At 41.1% G+C, this 12,528-nt stretch overlaps 1 protein-coding gene across 7 annotated transcripts in view; it reads right to left on the reverse strand.

The window, feature by feature from the left end:
• Positions 1 to 12,528, reverse strand: part of MYO1D (myosin ID) — a 348,552-nt gene that overhangs the window by 246,068 nt on the left and 89,956 nt on the right. For all 7 annotated transcript variants that reach the window (XM_060082677.1, XM_060082679.1, XM_060082676.1 and 4 more), the window contains exons 2-3: positions 3,035 to 3,243; positions 737 to 830 (exon numbers count right to left, since the gene is read on the reverse strand). In XM_060082677.1, the coding sequence (XP_059938660.1) occupies positions 737 to 830; positions 3,035 to 3,243 (303 nt within the window). The remainder of the gene's footprint in view (positions 1 to 736; positions 831 to 3,034; positions 3,244 to 12,528) is intronic.

Genomic DNA, 12,528 nt, shown 5'->3' on the forward strand with positions numbered 1-12,528 from the left:
TGTAAATAAATACTGAGCCTCAAAGTAGCAACTTTGGAAAGTTCTTATTTTTTCCTCTTCAAAAAGTCCACACCACATAAGAAAGTCAAGCCATGTTGCTTTATAGCCACACTTCCTACTTTCTTATTTTTAAAAAAACCCCATCCCTTCATTCCTTACATATTTACTACGTAAATACCACGTACCAGACACTCTGCTGAACACTGGGCCCCAGACAGTGCGTACCCGCTTTATCACTCATCTTGCTGTGAGCAGAGCATGATGTGGCCTGAAACCCGTTCAGGAAATGAACCCTATTCAGAGCTTCTAATACCAAGGTTCTGCTTCTAGCAATGATGGAACAGCATGGATCTGTCTCCCAGAGTCCCCCTTTCACTCTAGGGAGTGTAGAACACAGTTTACAAAAGATGCTGGTATAGTAGAAAGAGCAAGAAACCTGTGAGAGCTTGAACAATACAACTACCAGTAAAGTATAATATCTTTGCTGAGCACACATAACACTGAAGGCAGCGGTGATAGACTAGAATCACCTTAGCAGTATCTTTCTATTAAAAACAAATACAGAAATCGAGGGATATAAATAAAAGTACAGGGACAGTATGCAGGAAGGGAATCCAAGTAATTTAACCATTAATAAACACTCCATGCATATCAGAGTTTAGGCCTAACCGAGTCAAGTCTGTATAGAAAATGAAGCTCCAGTGAGAACTTCCTCCCATTGTTAGACTGCCCTTACCTTTCAATCTCCGCTCTCTGACTGGGGTTGGTGATGGCCGCAATGTACTGCATGATGTACTTACTGGCTTCCGTTTTACCAGCTCCACTTTCCCCTGGGGAAGAATTGTGCAAGGCTTAAGATTACAACTTAAACGAAGAGGAATAATTTTTAATAGAATAATTTCAAGTTTTGACATTAGTTATTCATTTGAAATCCCTTATGTTTCACTGTTTGGTTTTTTTGGGGGTTTTTTTGAGTTATTTCATCCTGTCGATATGGGATTGGTTCTAACAGATCTGAACATGTTGAAAAAATTAAAACTATTGTAGAAGCAAAATAACAGATTACAGATCAAGATTTACTTAGTAAAAATAGCGAGGGATAAAATGTGGTAAACTAATTCCTTAAAGTCTTAGTACTTAGTGACTCTGAAGTCCAGTGGAAAAGAAACAAGGAAGTGACAAACAGTGGCCACGGCAAAATTCATATAACTTTGTTTTCTATTGCAGGGTTTTAAAAAATCTTAATGGGGATGAAATAATTTTTTCAGAAAATTAGAGCAATTTTAGTGAAAAAGCAAAACAAAGGCAGCATGCTCCAGACATACGGTGTCACAGAAAAAGCATGACAACTCACATAAGGAGGGGAAGAGGGAGAAGTTTATAATTATCAACCCAGATTTTTAAATGTTTATCCCTTGTGACCCAAAACTCCACTTGTAGAATTTTATACTCTAGAAATACTAAAAATACTAATATAATCCAATGATAATCTTCAAAGGTTTTCAGACTATTTCTGCAGACTACACTATGTGTTATAGCTAAAATCTGAAAATAATATGCCCATCAGTAGAGGATTGGGTAAATAAATTATGATTCAACTATTCAATGGCATACTACACAACTGTTAGAGAATGCACTACTTCTATAGGTACTCTAATGAAAAGATGTCCACTAGACATTGTTAAATGGAAAAACAAGTTATGTAATAGCAGTTATAACGTAATTCTATAATTCTATATTTATAATTACATATGCATGTGTGACTATACGTATTTGCACACACCGAGAAAATGTTTAAAAGGATAAATGCTTTATTGTTCACAGGCGTTACTGCTAGGATTTTGGGGGGAACAAGGTAGTCAAGGGAAAGGGACTTTGTGCTTTCACTTTATACACTTATAAAATTGCCTCCTGCTCCACACCGCCACCTTTTACAATCAGGCAATAATACTGCCTTCAAAATTTGTTTTAGGGCTTCCCTGGTGGCGTAGTGGTTGAGAGTCCACCTGCCGATGCGGAGGCCACGGGTTCGTGCCCCGGTCCGGGAGGATCCCACATGCCGCGGAGCGGCTAGGCCCGTGAGCCACGGCCGCTGAGCCTGCGCGTCCGGAGCCTGTGCTCCGCAACGGGAGAGGCCGCAACAGTGAGAGGCCTGCGTACCGCAAAAAAAAAAAAAAAAAAAAAATTGTTTTAATAAAATGTAGCCTTAGAATATGATTCTTCAACTCCAACACTAAGTTGCCTCACTTCTCTGACCCTTAATATCCTCATCTGTGAAGTAGAAACACAACTGTCCTACTTACCAAACAGAGAGCTGCACTGATAACCAAAATGGAATAAAGATCACCAAAGCCTTGTAAAAGTATAAAGCCACTCATGCGAATATGAGGTATTATTAGCACGAAAAAAAAGTCCCACAGTTGGGGAGAGGGTATCCTGGGTCAGTGGGCAGATATTTTCTTGTTCCCAACTCACTACACAAGATTCCTTGAAGAGCTCAGCTTTACAGAGAGGGCTCGGCTCCAGTGCTTGGGCACCCAGGGTCTGTCACCTGTCTCCCTCTCTGCAGCCTTTAAAGCTCTGGCCCCCAGCTCTGAGAGCCTGCTTCCAGCCCCCAGGGCTCTGTATGTCCCTGGTCACTAGCTCCCGTTCACCAGTCTGACTTGGAGTTCATTCTTCCTTTTTGGTCCCTCAGGATTTCATTTTCCTGGTTTCATTCTGTGATTATTTAAAATAATTTTTGTTAGATTTTTATGCAGTAGTTTTCCGTGTTTGAGATGGGAGGATGAATTTCCCATGTCACCTCAGTCTACAAAATTGACCAGAAGTCCATCCAAACATAATATGTAATGTGTAAATGAACCAAGATTAGCAGATGCTCAGAAATGATAGAAATAATCTGGCATTACATTTTTTTTCTCCTATAAAATTACTTAAGCTTTTAACTTCAAAAAAGAACTAATGTTCGGACCCTTGAGTACCAAGTAAGTTAAATACGTATTGACCTTGGAAGAACAGGGAACTCCTTAAATACCTGATATCACAATGCAAGTGTCCTTTGATCGCCTCTTCATAGCCTTGTAAGCAGCATCGGCAATGGCAAAAAGATGTGGAGGTCTCTCGTACAGTTCACGCCCTTTGTACTGCTCGATAGTGTCTCTCCCATAGATGTTCAACAACTTGTAGGGATTCACAGAGACAACGACTTCTCCAATGAATGTGTAGATACGCCCTTTTTCAAATCTGCACAGAAGCCAAAGAAAAGGAAGATGGAGCTGTGGTTATACAGAGATGCTATTTCTTTCCTATGAGTCTCTTATTTCCAAGAAAATCCAAACATCCCAGGAACTATTTCTGAACTGACATTTCACGGTTCTGAGTTTACTTTTAGAGATGATGCTTGAGGCTGGGTTCCTTTGGATGCTGCTGGTAGAAAAGATCAGTAGGGGTTATAAGCCAAGAGAGAAGAAAGAATTTAATATTTTGGAGGCTGGGGATTTCCTAATTTCCAAAATACAGAAGGGTAAGAAATAAAAAGAGTTGAAGACAACCTTAGAGCTCCAGGAGGAAAAGATAACAGAAGCTGGAGCAGGTCTTGAAATCCATTTAGTCAGATTTTCAGTGGTAAAGAAAATTGTCCAAATACGTTTATTTCTTCTCCCTCTTGAAATCCCACTAAAATGTCAGTAAAGGAATAAAAACAGCAAAATCCATACCAGAGAGAATGGTAGAGGAGACATTTCTGGCATAAATCGAATTCGCTTTTTAAAAAAATGACTGCCTAAAATTCCACAGTGCAGATATACCCTTATTAATTCAATCATCCCCCCATCCTTCCTGCTATTATGAACAAATTGTAGAAAGTACTCTTGGCACATAATCTTACAAATCAGTGCCTTTATTTCTGTGGAACGGATTCCCAGGAATGAGATAGCTGGTTGAAAGGTACGTTCATTTAAAAAAGTATAACATGATCCCACCACTCACACATAAAAGAAGCTAAAAATCCACCCTGTATATGTATATGATATGTATATAAATTGTACATAAATATATTTTGTAAATGATTACATGAGCATGGAAAAATATGGAAGGCTGCATATTATGTCTTATGTTTTTTTTTTTTTTTTTGGTGCGGTACGTGGGCCTCTCACTGTTGTGGCCTCTCCCATTGCAGAGCACAGGCTCCGGACGCGCAGGCTCAGCGGCCATGGCTCACGGGCCCAGCTGCTCCGCGGCATGTGGGATCTTCCCGGACCGGGGCACGAACCCGTGTCCCTTGCATCGGCAGGCGGACTCTCAACCACTGCACCACCAGGGAAGCCCTGTCTTACCTATTTTTAAATACATACAGTAGGGTGATGAGGAGGAAGGCCATGTGGGCAGTTGGAAGAAAGCCAGAGGAACTGAGAAAAAAAAAGAGTAAAAAAAAAAAACCCCAGCATACATGATATGACTCCAATTGTGCAAAATCACGTGTCTATATTTGCAAAGAAAAAATTCAATATAAAATTTAGAAAACCCATATATATTTACCATTGACACATTAACTCACACATATAAACACATATGAACCAGAGCGAGGCCAACACCCAAATGGACGTTTCTACACAAGTGGCTGCCACTACATTCTCCACCTGCTGAGAGGCACAGGCAGGGAGAGCTCGCTTCCAAGAGCTGGGAGAAGGGAGCACCAGGATGGGAGAATGCTGGTCCATGGACAGCGGCCGGGTCTCTGAGCACTCCTGTTGTAGGGTCACTGCAGCAGAGAAATAACTAAAGCATTGAGACCAAAGGGCAAGACCCTTTAACTCCCTTTACACTGGAATGAAGGCTGTCCGCTATAATTAGGAGTGGAAACAAACATGCTGATAATGTCAACAATAAATCAAGACCAAGATTTTTATCAAGTAGTTAGTGTATGTTTAAATAAGAGTTATTGACCACTTTAAGGTTTTCTGTGCATTTTTCTCCTGTGGTTTTCCTTTGCATCCTCCCCATTGTTGGACAGAAAGTTTACATGGTAGCTAAATGCACCAACCCTGGAATCCCTGACACCTGAGTCCAAAGGCTCACACTGCAAACTTAAGAGCAGCGAGCCTATGAAAGCTGCTTAACCTCCATGAGTTTCAGCCTCCTTCACCTGTAAAAGGGAGATAATTATACCCTTCCCTCCCTCTGGCACTGAAAAAAAAAAAGCGATTAATCTTATACATCCAATTATGTTCTGCATGAAGGAGACTTTTAATGAATGCTTTTATTTTATTAGCATTGCTACGAAAATCACAGCAATCCCTACACACGAGGAATTAATGCAGTGATCCTAATTCGATTCCCTGCCTCAGCTGTCAATCAACACGAGTCATAAGCAAAATGTCTACATAACTCATGTTCAAAGACCCACAAAAATAATAAGAAGCTAAGCCTTTCTGGCTTAACCTGAAAATGTGAAAGACATGCTTGACAGCTATCTTCAAAGATAAGAATTTAAAGGACAAAATTCTTTAGTTTAAAAAAACATTGTCCAAACAGAAAAATAAAGAGAAGGAGAAAGATGTTAGAAAAAAAAATTGCCTCATGAGTCTGGAACTCTGTGACTAAGAGACAGCAAATAACATATGAGATTAGAATGTTGTTCTAAGAGTCCAGGTCCGTCCAATCATGTACTTTCTCTGAAATTCCATTTTATTTCAAATAGAATGTTGTTTATCAAAACTTCCGAGCATCTTTGTAAAACACGATAGATAAAACCATCCACTGAGTAGCTATGAACTTGAAGACAGTGGCAAAGGCTTAACAAAATACGATATTAAATACAATGTTTCAGCAAAAGTTTGGTTGTTAAAGACGAAACTTTCAATTTGGTTAGGTCCCAAAATCACCACTAGATGGTGTCAGCATACACCTTAACACCAACCCAAGATTCCCGTCTGCTTTGGAGAGCCTCGGGGTATGAAGTAAGCAAGCACTTAGGTAATCCTCATCTCTTTGCTTTGCCTCTAGGAGGAATGGCAGTCATTATCCTAAATGACAAATGCGTGATACCACTTCCTACAAGAGACCAAGGAAGGCATTTCTAGGACCTCTGTGTGCAAACCTTTTATCATTCATTCTGCATAGTTGAAATATTTCAGGTTTCATACATTTTATAATTATTATTCAATATCTACTTTGTGCCAGGCACTGGGTGTGACCCTGGGGATTAAAAAAGGAATAAGGAGCAGGGAAGTATTATAAGTCAATAATAATGACCTAGTGTGATTACGTAAGATACTAAAAGCAGGTACCATGGTGGCACAGAAGATCACAACAAACTCCTTGTGATATGGAACCCTGAAGGGTAATATACAAACTTCAGTGGGGCGCACACGTCTTTTGTGTTCTGGCCTCCACATTTCTCTCCACTGGGCCCTCCTAACTCCCCACACACTTCCACACATCAACCCCACTCCCACCCCTCCAGCCCATGTCACTCTTGCTCTCACATTAATGAGCTAGTTACAGTCCCCGAGGCCACCACGCCTGCATGGTTTGCCCATGGGGTCCATTCTGCCTAGAATGCCCTTCTCCACCTGCCTCTTCTTTCCCCCTCTGCTTGGCAGATTCCCACTCCTTCTTCAAAAGCCTGAAACTCAGCTCCTCGAGGAAGCCATTCTTGGTACCCATCCCCAACACTAGGGCTACTATAGTCTTCCCTCTGTTCAGATTTTTTTTTTCCCTTTGAAACCTCCCCACATAGTGAAAATAGCTTAACAGCAATTGATTTTTAGAACAATTTCTTTAAGGAGTTTATTAAAAATATGAATTGAATGCGCTGGATATTTTCACTGGCTTCTGAATGAAACAGAGAGGTTCTAAAAAGTTTTTGAATTAGTGAGTAGCAATGGAGAAAATACCAAGGCTATGCCTCTGGAGAACAACAGTCTTTTGTACGTCAATTCTGAAACATCTATTATTATTGTTATTTTTAAATTATTTATTTATTTATTTGGTTGCTTCCAGTCTTAGCTGCGGCAGGTGGGCTCCTTAACTGTGGCAGGTGAACTCTTAGCTGCGGCAGGCGTGTGGGATCTAGTCCCCTGACCAGGGATCGAACCAGGGCCTCCTGCATTGGGAGTGCGGAGTCTTAACCACTGCGCCACCAGGGAAGTCCCTGAAACGTTTATTTTTTTAAAAATATAGCCTCATTAATTTGCACATGTGCTTCTATAAAAGATTACCTATAAGTCAAGGTGTATGCAGCTCCCTCAGATCAGACATGGACAGACTATGTGTACAACCCCACAGAGAAGTATGACACTGGGGGTGCGGCAACACACACAAAACAATCCTAAAGATAATGAAGTGCTAATTGCAAACATGAACTTAAGCATGAAGGCAGAAACCATGTGGCAAGATTAGAAATACGGGAAGGAGGCTGGCCTAACCAGAGCAGAAAACTTGTACTAGGGAATGTCAGGGAACAGTTGGAAAAGTAGGAGGGAGTCAGATTTGATATGACAGGATTTTTTTAAAAAATTGAGGTATAATCGACATGCAACATTATATTTGTTTCAGGCGTACGGCGTAACGGTTCAGTATTTGTATATACTGTGAAATGGTCACCACAATAAGTCTAGTTAACATCTGTCACTGTACAAAGTTACAGATATTTTCTTGTGATGAGAATTTTTAAGGTCTACTCTCTTAGCAACTTTCAAATAGGCAACACGGTGTTATTAACTCTAGTCACCATGCTGTACATTACATCCCCATGACTTATTTATGACTGGAAGTTTGTACCTTTTGACTCCCTTCACCCATTTCCCATCCCCCCCGCCCCAACTCCCACCTCTGGCGATCACTAATCTGTTCTCTGTATCTATGAGGTTGGGGTTTTGTTTTGGTTTTTTTTTAAGATTCCATATATAAGTGAGATAGTATGGTATTTGTTTTTCTCTCTGACTTATTTCACTCAGCATAATGCCCTCATTTCAAAAATGGCAAGATTTCTTTCTTATTTTAAGTGGTTGAATAGTATTCCACTGTATATATGTACCACATCTTTTTTTTTTTTTTTTTTTCTTTTGCGGTACACAGGCCTCTCACTGTTGTGGCCTCTCCCATTTCGGAGCACAGGCTCCGGACACACAGGCTCAGCGGCCATGGCTCACGGGCCCAGCCGCTTCGCAGCATGTGGGATCTTCCCGGACCGGGGCATGAACCCGTGTCCCCTGCATTGGCAGGCGGACTCTCAACCACTGTGCCACCAGGGAAGCCCCTCATCTTCTTTATCCATTCATCCCCTGATGGACACTGGGGTTATTTTCTGACATGATAGGCTTTGAAAACCAGACTGAGGAAGTCTAAATCTGATGTGACTAGAAACAAGAAAAAAAGTGAAGACTTTTCTAGCTAAAGAGATCAATAAGGCTGGGCCTCAATGAAAGGAACAACAGTAGAAATGAGAGAAAGAGAAATTTGAGTTGTTTTAAAGGAAGGGAGAGTGGGCAGAATTTGAACACTTGGCTGAACACGAGAGACAAAACTGTATTTAACTTTTGAGTCGGGTGGAAGAGAAAAAGGAATTTATTTTGGATGATGAGATTCCAAAATGTACTCCCGAGGATTCTAAGTTCACCCACTAACAGAATTCAGTGTTACCCTTGATCGACTTCTTAAACTATATGGACTCTATCACCAGGAGGAAAATTCTCTGTGAACAGTCTACTATGTACTTAATAATATTTTTGTTCATGAATAAATACTATTTATTTCATGAGAACATACATTTCAAATAGGTGACGCTTAACCACAACGATTTGGCCTGTTTTCTTTCCCCTTTCAAGGCGAAGGCAACCTTAAATTGCTTTGAATGTTCACATTTCTCAGGAATGTTCACCTACACATGCCATTTGTCTTTTTCTTTTTTTTTTTTTTTTTTGTCTTCCATTATCTCCTCAGCCAACTCCAATCTGGGTTCCTGTCCAGCACTTCAGTAAACCTTGACCAAACTTCCCAAAGTAAGTTCCCAATGAAACTGCTAAATCCACTGGCTGACTGTCCTCGTCTTACTGGTGTCCCAGCAACATCTGACACTGACTCCTATTTCCTCCCCACATTCTTTCTTGGCTTCTGTGCGGCCACATTCTCTGGGTTTTCCTCCTCGGTCTCCTCTGCTGGCTGCTCTTCCCTAAAGATCTCTAAACACTCAAGTTCTCTAGGGTTGGGTCCACTATCAACTTCATATACCACCTAAGGGATGCTCATTTAAGGAGGCTGGAGTAATGATATCTTAGTCCTACTCTACCCTCTGATAATCAACAAGACAAAATAAAACCAGAAAAGAAAACTTTACCTATGAGGAAACAGAAAACTAGCCACAACTTGGAAACACCATCTGTGAAGAAAGGATGTGAAGTGTTGGAAACGAGCCTTCATGGAAGAAGGCTGCTAAGAGTGAGCGTGTGCCCCTGCAAAGTCCAGGCAAGTCCTCCAGGAGTGGCTGCAGTCCCTAAGTGGCCAAGGCAACTGTCTTTTGACAAGAATGGCAGGGTCTCAGGATGCAGGTGGCTGCGGAACAAAATGGGTCCCGTTTCACACTTCTGAATAGCTGCAAGGTGGAGCTACGTGAAGAAATGAGTAGAAATTATTCAATACGTTTTTGCAGAAAAAAGCAGACTGTCAGAATGGAGAGGAGAAAATGAAAAAGTAGGTACAACTGCTCTATGGCAGGTGATCTTCATAAATGAAAAGAGGTAATGCTAACTCACCTCCCAGGAGTCTCACGGTGTACATATGGGACCTGCTTGCTAGTCAAGCAAACTTCTTGCCAAATATTTCAGGGCGGAGTGTTGGTGAGAAGGAGTCTAGAAATAACAGATCCCAAACTCAGCGATCTACTGGTCCTTCTACACCCTATCTTTCAGCAACTAACCAACCCAGAATGAAACACACCTATTCAAAGATGGCAGTAATCCAAAGTGAAACAGAATGGCGCCCATGATAAGACGTTAAAGGAAAAAAGTAGGCAAAGAATTGGATGGACAAAAAGCAGATCAAGAATACCCACGAAAAAAAAAGTGTGCCATAAAGGAGAAAAATTATGAAAAAATATTTCTGCATGAAAGCCAAGAATGTAAAGAAAATATATACCCCTATAAACCAAGAGATCAAAGAAAACATTGTTTAAAAAGGGCAAAAGCATATTTAAAACCATTTTTTTAAAAGGAGATAAACTGAAAGAGCTCAAGGGAAAAACCCCAAAGAAATGAAGGTCATATTACAAGACAAAGAAAAGGGGAATGGGCACGGCTGAAAATAGCCAGGGCCAAGGAGAAGGGGTAGAGAAATGTAAGCAAAATGAAATGGAAAAACAAAATTCAAATAGAAAGAAGGAATTCTAGACGTGGGAGATAACGAGGCGACGTAACTGGTATTCCGGAAGACTTTAGTATATGGTAGTGGTGACATTTCAAAACAGCAATCATGCCAATAATAAACAGTGTTAGAAAAGGAGCTAGCCACCTGGAAAACAAAATGCAGATTACTAGTGTGGTGGCTTGAACCGTGTCCCCCCAAAAAGGTATGTTGAAGCCCTAATCCCTGGTACCTGGGAGGCTGACCTTATTTGGAAATAGGGTTTTTCAGATGTGAACAAGATGAGGTCATCAGACAGGCCCTAATCCAGCATGACTGGTATCCTTCCAAGAAGAGGAAAATGCCTGTGAAGACAGACAGATACCGAGGGAGGATGCCCTGTGATGACAGAGGCAGATGCAGCTACCAGCCAAGGAATGCCACAGTCTGATGGTCACCACTGGAAGCTAGCAGGAGGCAAGGAAGGATTTCTCCTCTACAGGTGTCAGAGGAAAGCATGGCCGGCTGACACCTTCATTTTGGACCTCTAGCCTTCAGAACTGTGAGACAATAAATGCCCATTGCTTTAAGCCACCCAGTTTGTTGTAATTTGTTGCAGCAACTCTAGGAACCTGATGCAACTAGTTATACCAAAATAAATTCCATGAAAATCTGTCTCAATTTCACTTACATTTAAGGAAATGCAAATCCAACCAACAATATGATACAATTTCTCACCTACAGATCAAGAGTTTTTTTTGTTTTTTGTTTTTTTTAATTTATTTATTTTTGGCTGTGTTGGGTCTTCGTTTCTGTGAGAGGGCTTTCTCTAGTTGCGGCAGGTGGGGGCCACTCTTCATCGCGGTGCGCGGGCCTCTCACTATCGCGGCCTCTCTTGTTGCGGAGCACAGGCTCCAGATGCGCAGGCTCAGTAGTTGTGGCTCACGGGCCTAGTTGCTCCGCGGCATGCGGGATCTTCCCGGACCAGGGCTCGAACCCCTGTGTCCCCCACACTGGCAGGCGGACTCTCAACCACTGCGCCACCAGGAAAGCCCAGATCAAGAGTTTTATAGTGCACAATGTTAGCAAGAATATGCAGTCACAGGTATCTTCCCCATCACAGGTATCGTCTTAATTGGTCTGACCCCTTTCAATCTCCACACAGCACGAGGCATGACCTGAAAATATAAATCTAACTACTCACTCCTATCCTTAAATCTCTTCTGCGGAAAACCTCAATGTCAGGCCAATCTGATATTGAGATACTGGCTCATCTCATGCCAACTACTCCTGGTCACTGTGTGCTCTGGCTGAGAATAAAACAAATTCTTTCCCATCGAAACTGCACCCCACCCCCATCATCTCACACTTACTTGTTTCCTTTATAGTATTTACCACAAGCAGTTTCTTGTTTATTGTCTGTCTCCAGGGGAGTACGGATCCTATCTATCTTGATCATTGTTTTATCTTCAGCATGCAACATGCTCCTGGAACTTATAGGGGGTGGTTAAATATTTGATGAATGAAAAAATAAAGGAATGAATGAATGAATTCCTTTAGCCCACCTCTACTCTCTCAGAAAATGGTTTTACTTTCTACTTACAGAGAAAATCCAGGCTATGAGGTGTGCAAAACTTTAAATCACCTGCCATCCGTTACCATTTTTTCCTATTTATATACTTTGTTTCACTTCTCTTATTTCCTTGTGACTTTCAAAAACTGAGGTGGGGGGAGTATTAAATATAGCAAGATGTCATCTAGTTAAAAATGGGTCATATCCCCATGACCCAACATAAAATAATCTTTCCCTTCATGTGGGAAACTTCACATAATCTAGATATAAATAGCAATTTTTATTCCAGGAAAATATGATTGAACGGTACCTACTCCAACTAAGACAGGTTTTTTTTTTTCACTGTTAGAGAAGGAAGTTACAAAATACATGGGGTTGACTTAGAATTGAAGATTTCAGTATAAATTTATGGATTATGGGAGATAAAAGGGGGGATGATGTATGTACACACACTTTTCCTAGCTCCGTCTGCTGAGAGAGCTTAGAAGCAATGGCACCCAGATGTTGGCTTATAAATACTGTCCTTCTTAACTAAAAGGACCCAGGGCTCCTTGGAGGAAAAGCTGACTCCAGAGCTTGGACAGGGAAAATAGAAGATGAAACTGGAATAGCATGTT

Source organism: Mesoplodon densirostris, chromosome 18, assembly GCF_025265405.1.
Source record: "Mesoplodon densirostris isolate mMesDen1 chromosome 18, mMesDen1 primary haplotype, whole genome shotgun sequence".
In the NCBI taxonomy this organism is placed as follows: Eukaryota; Metazoa; Chordata; class Mammalia; order Artiodactyla; family Ziphiidae; genus Mesoplodon; species Mesoplodon densirostris.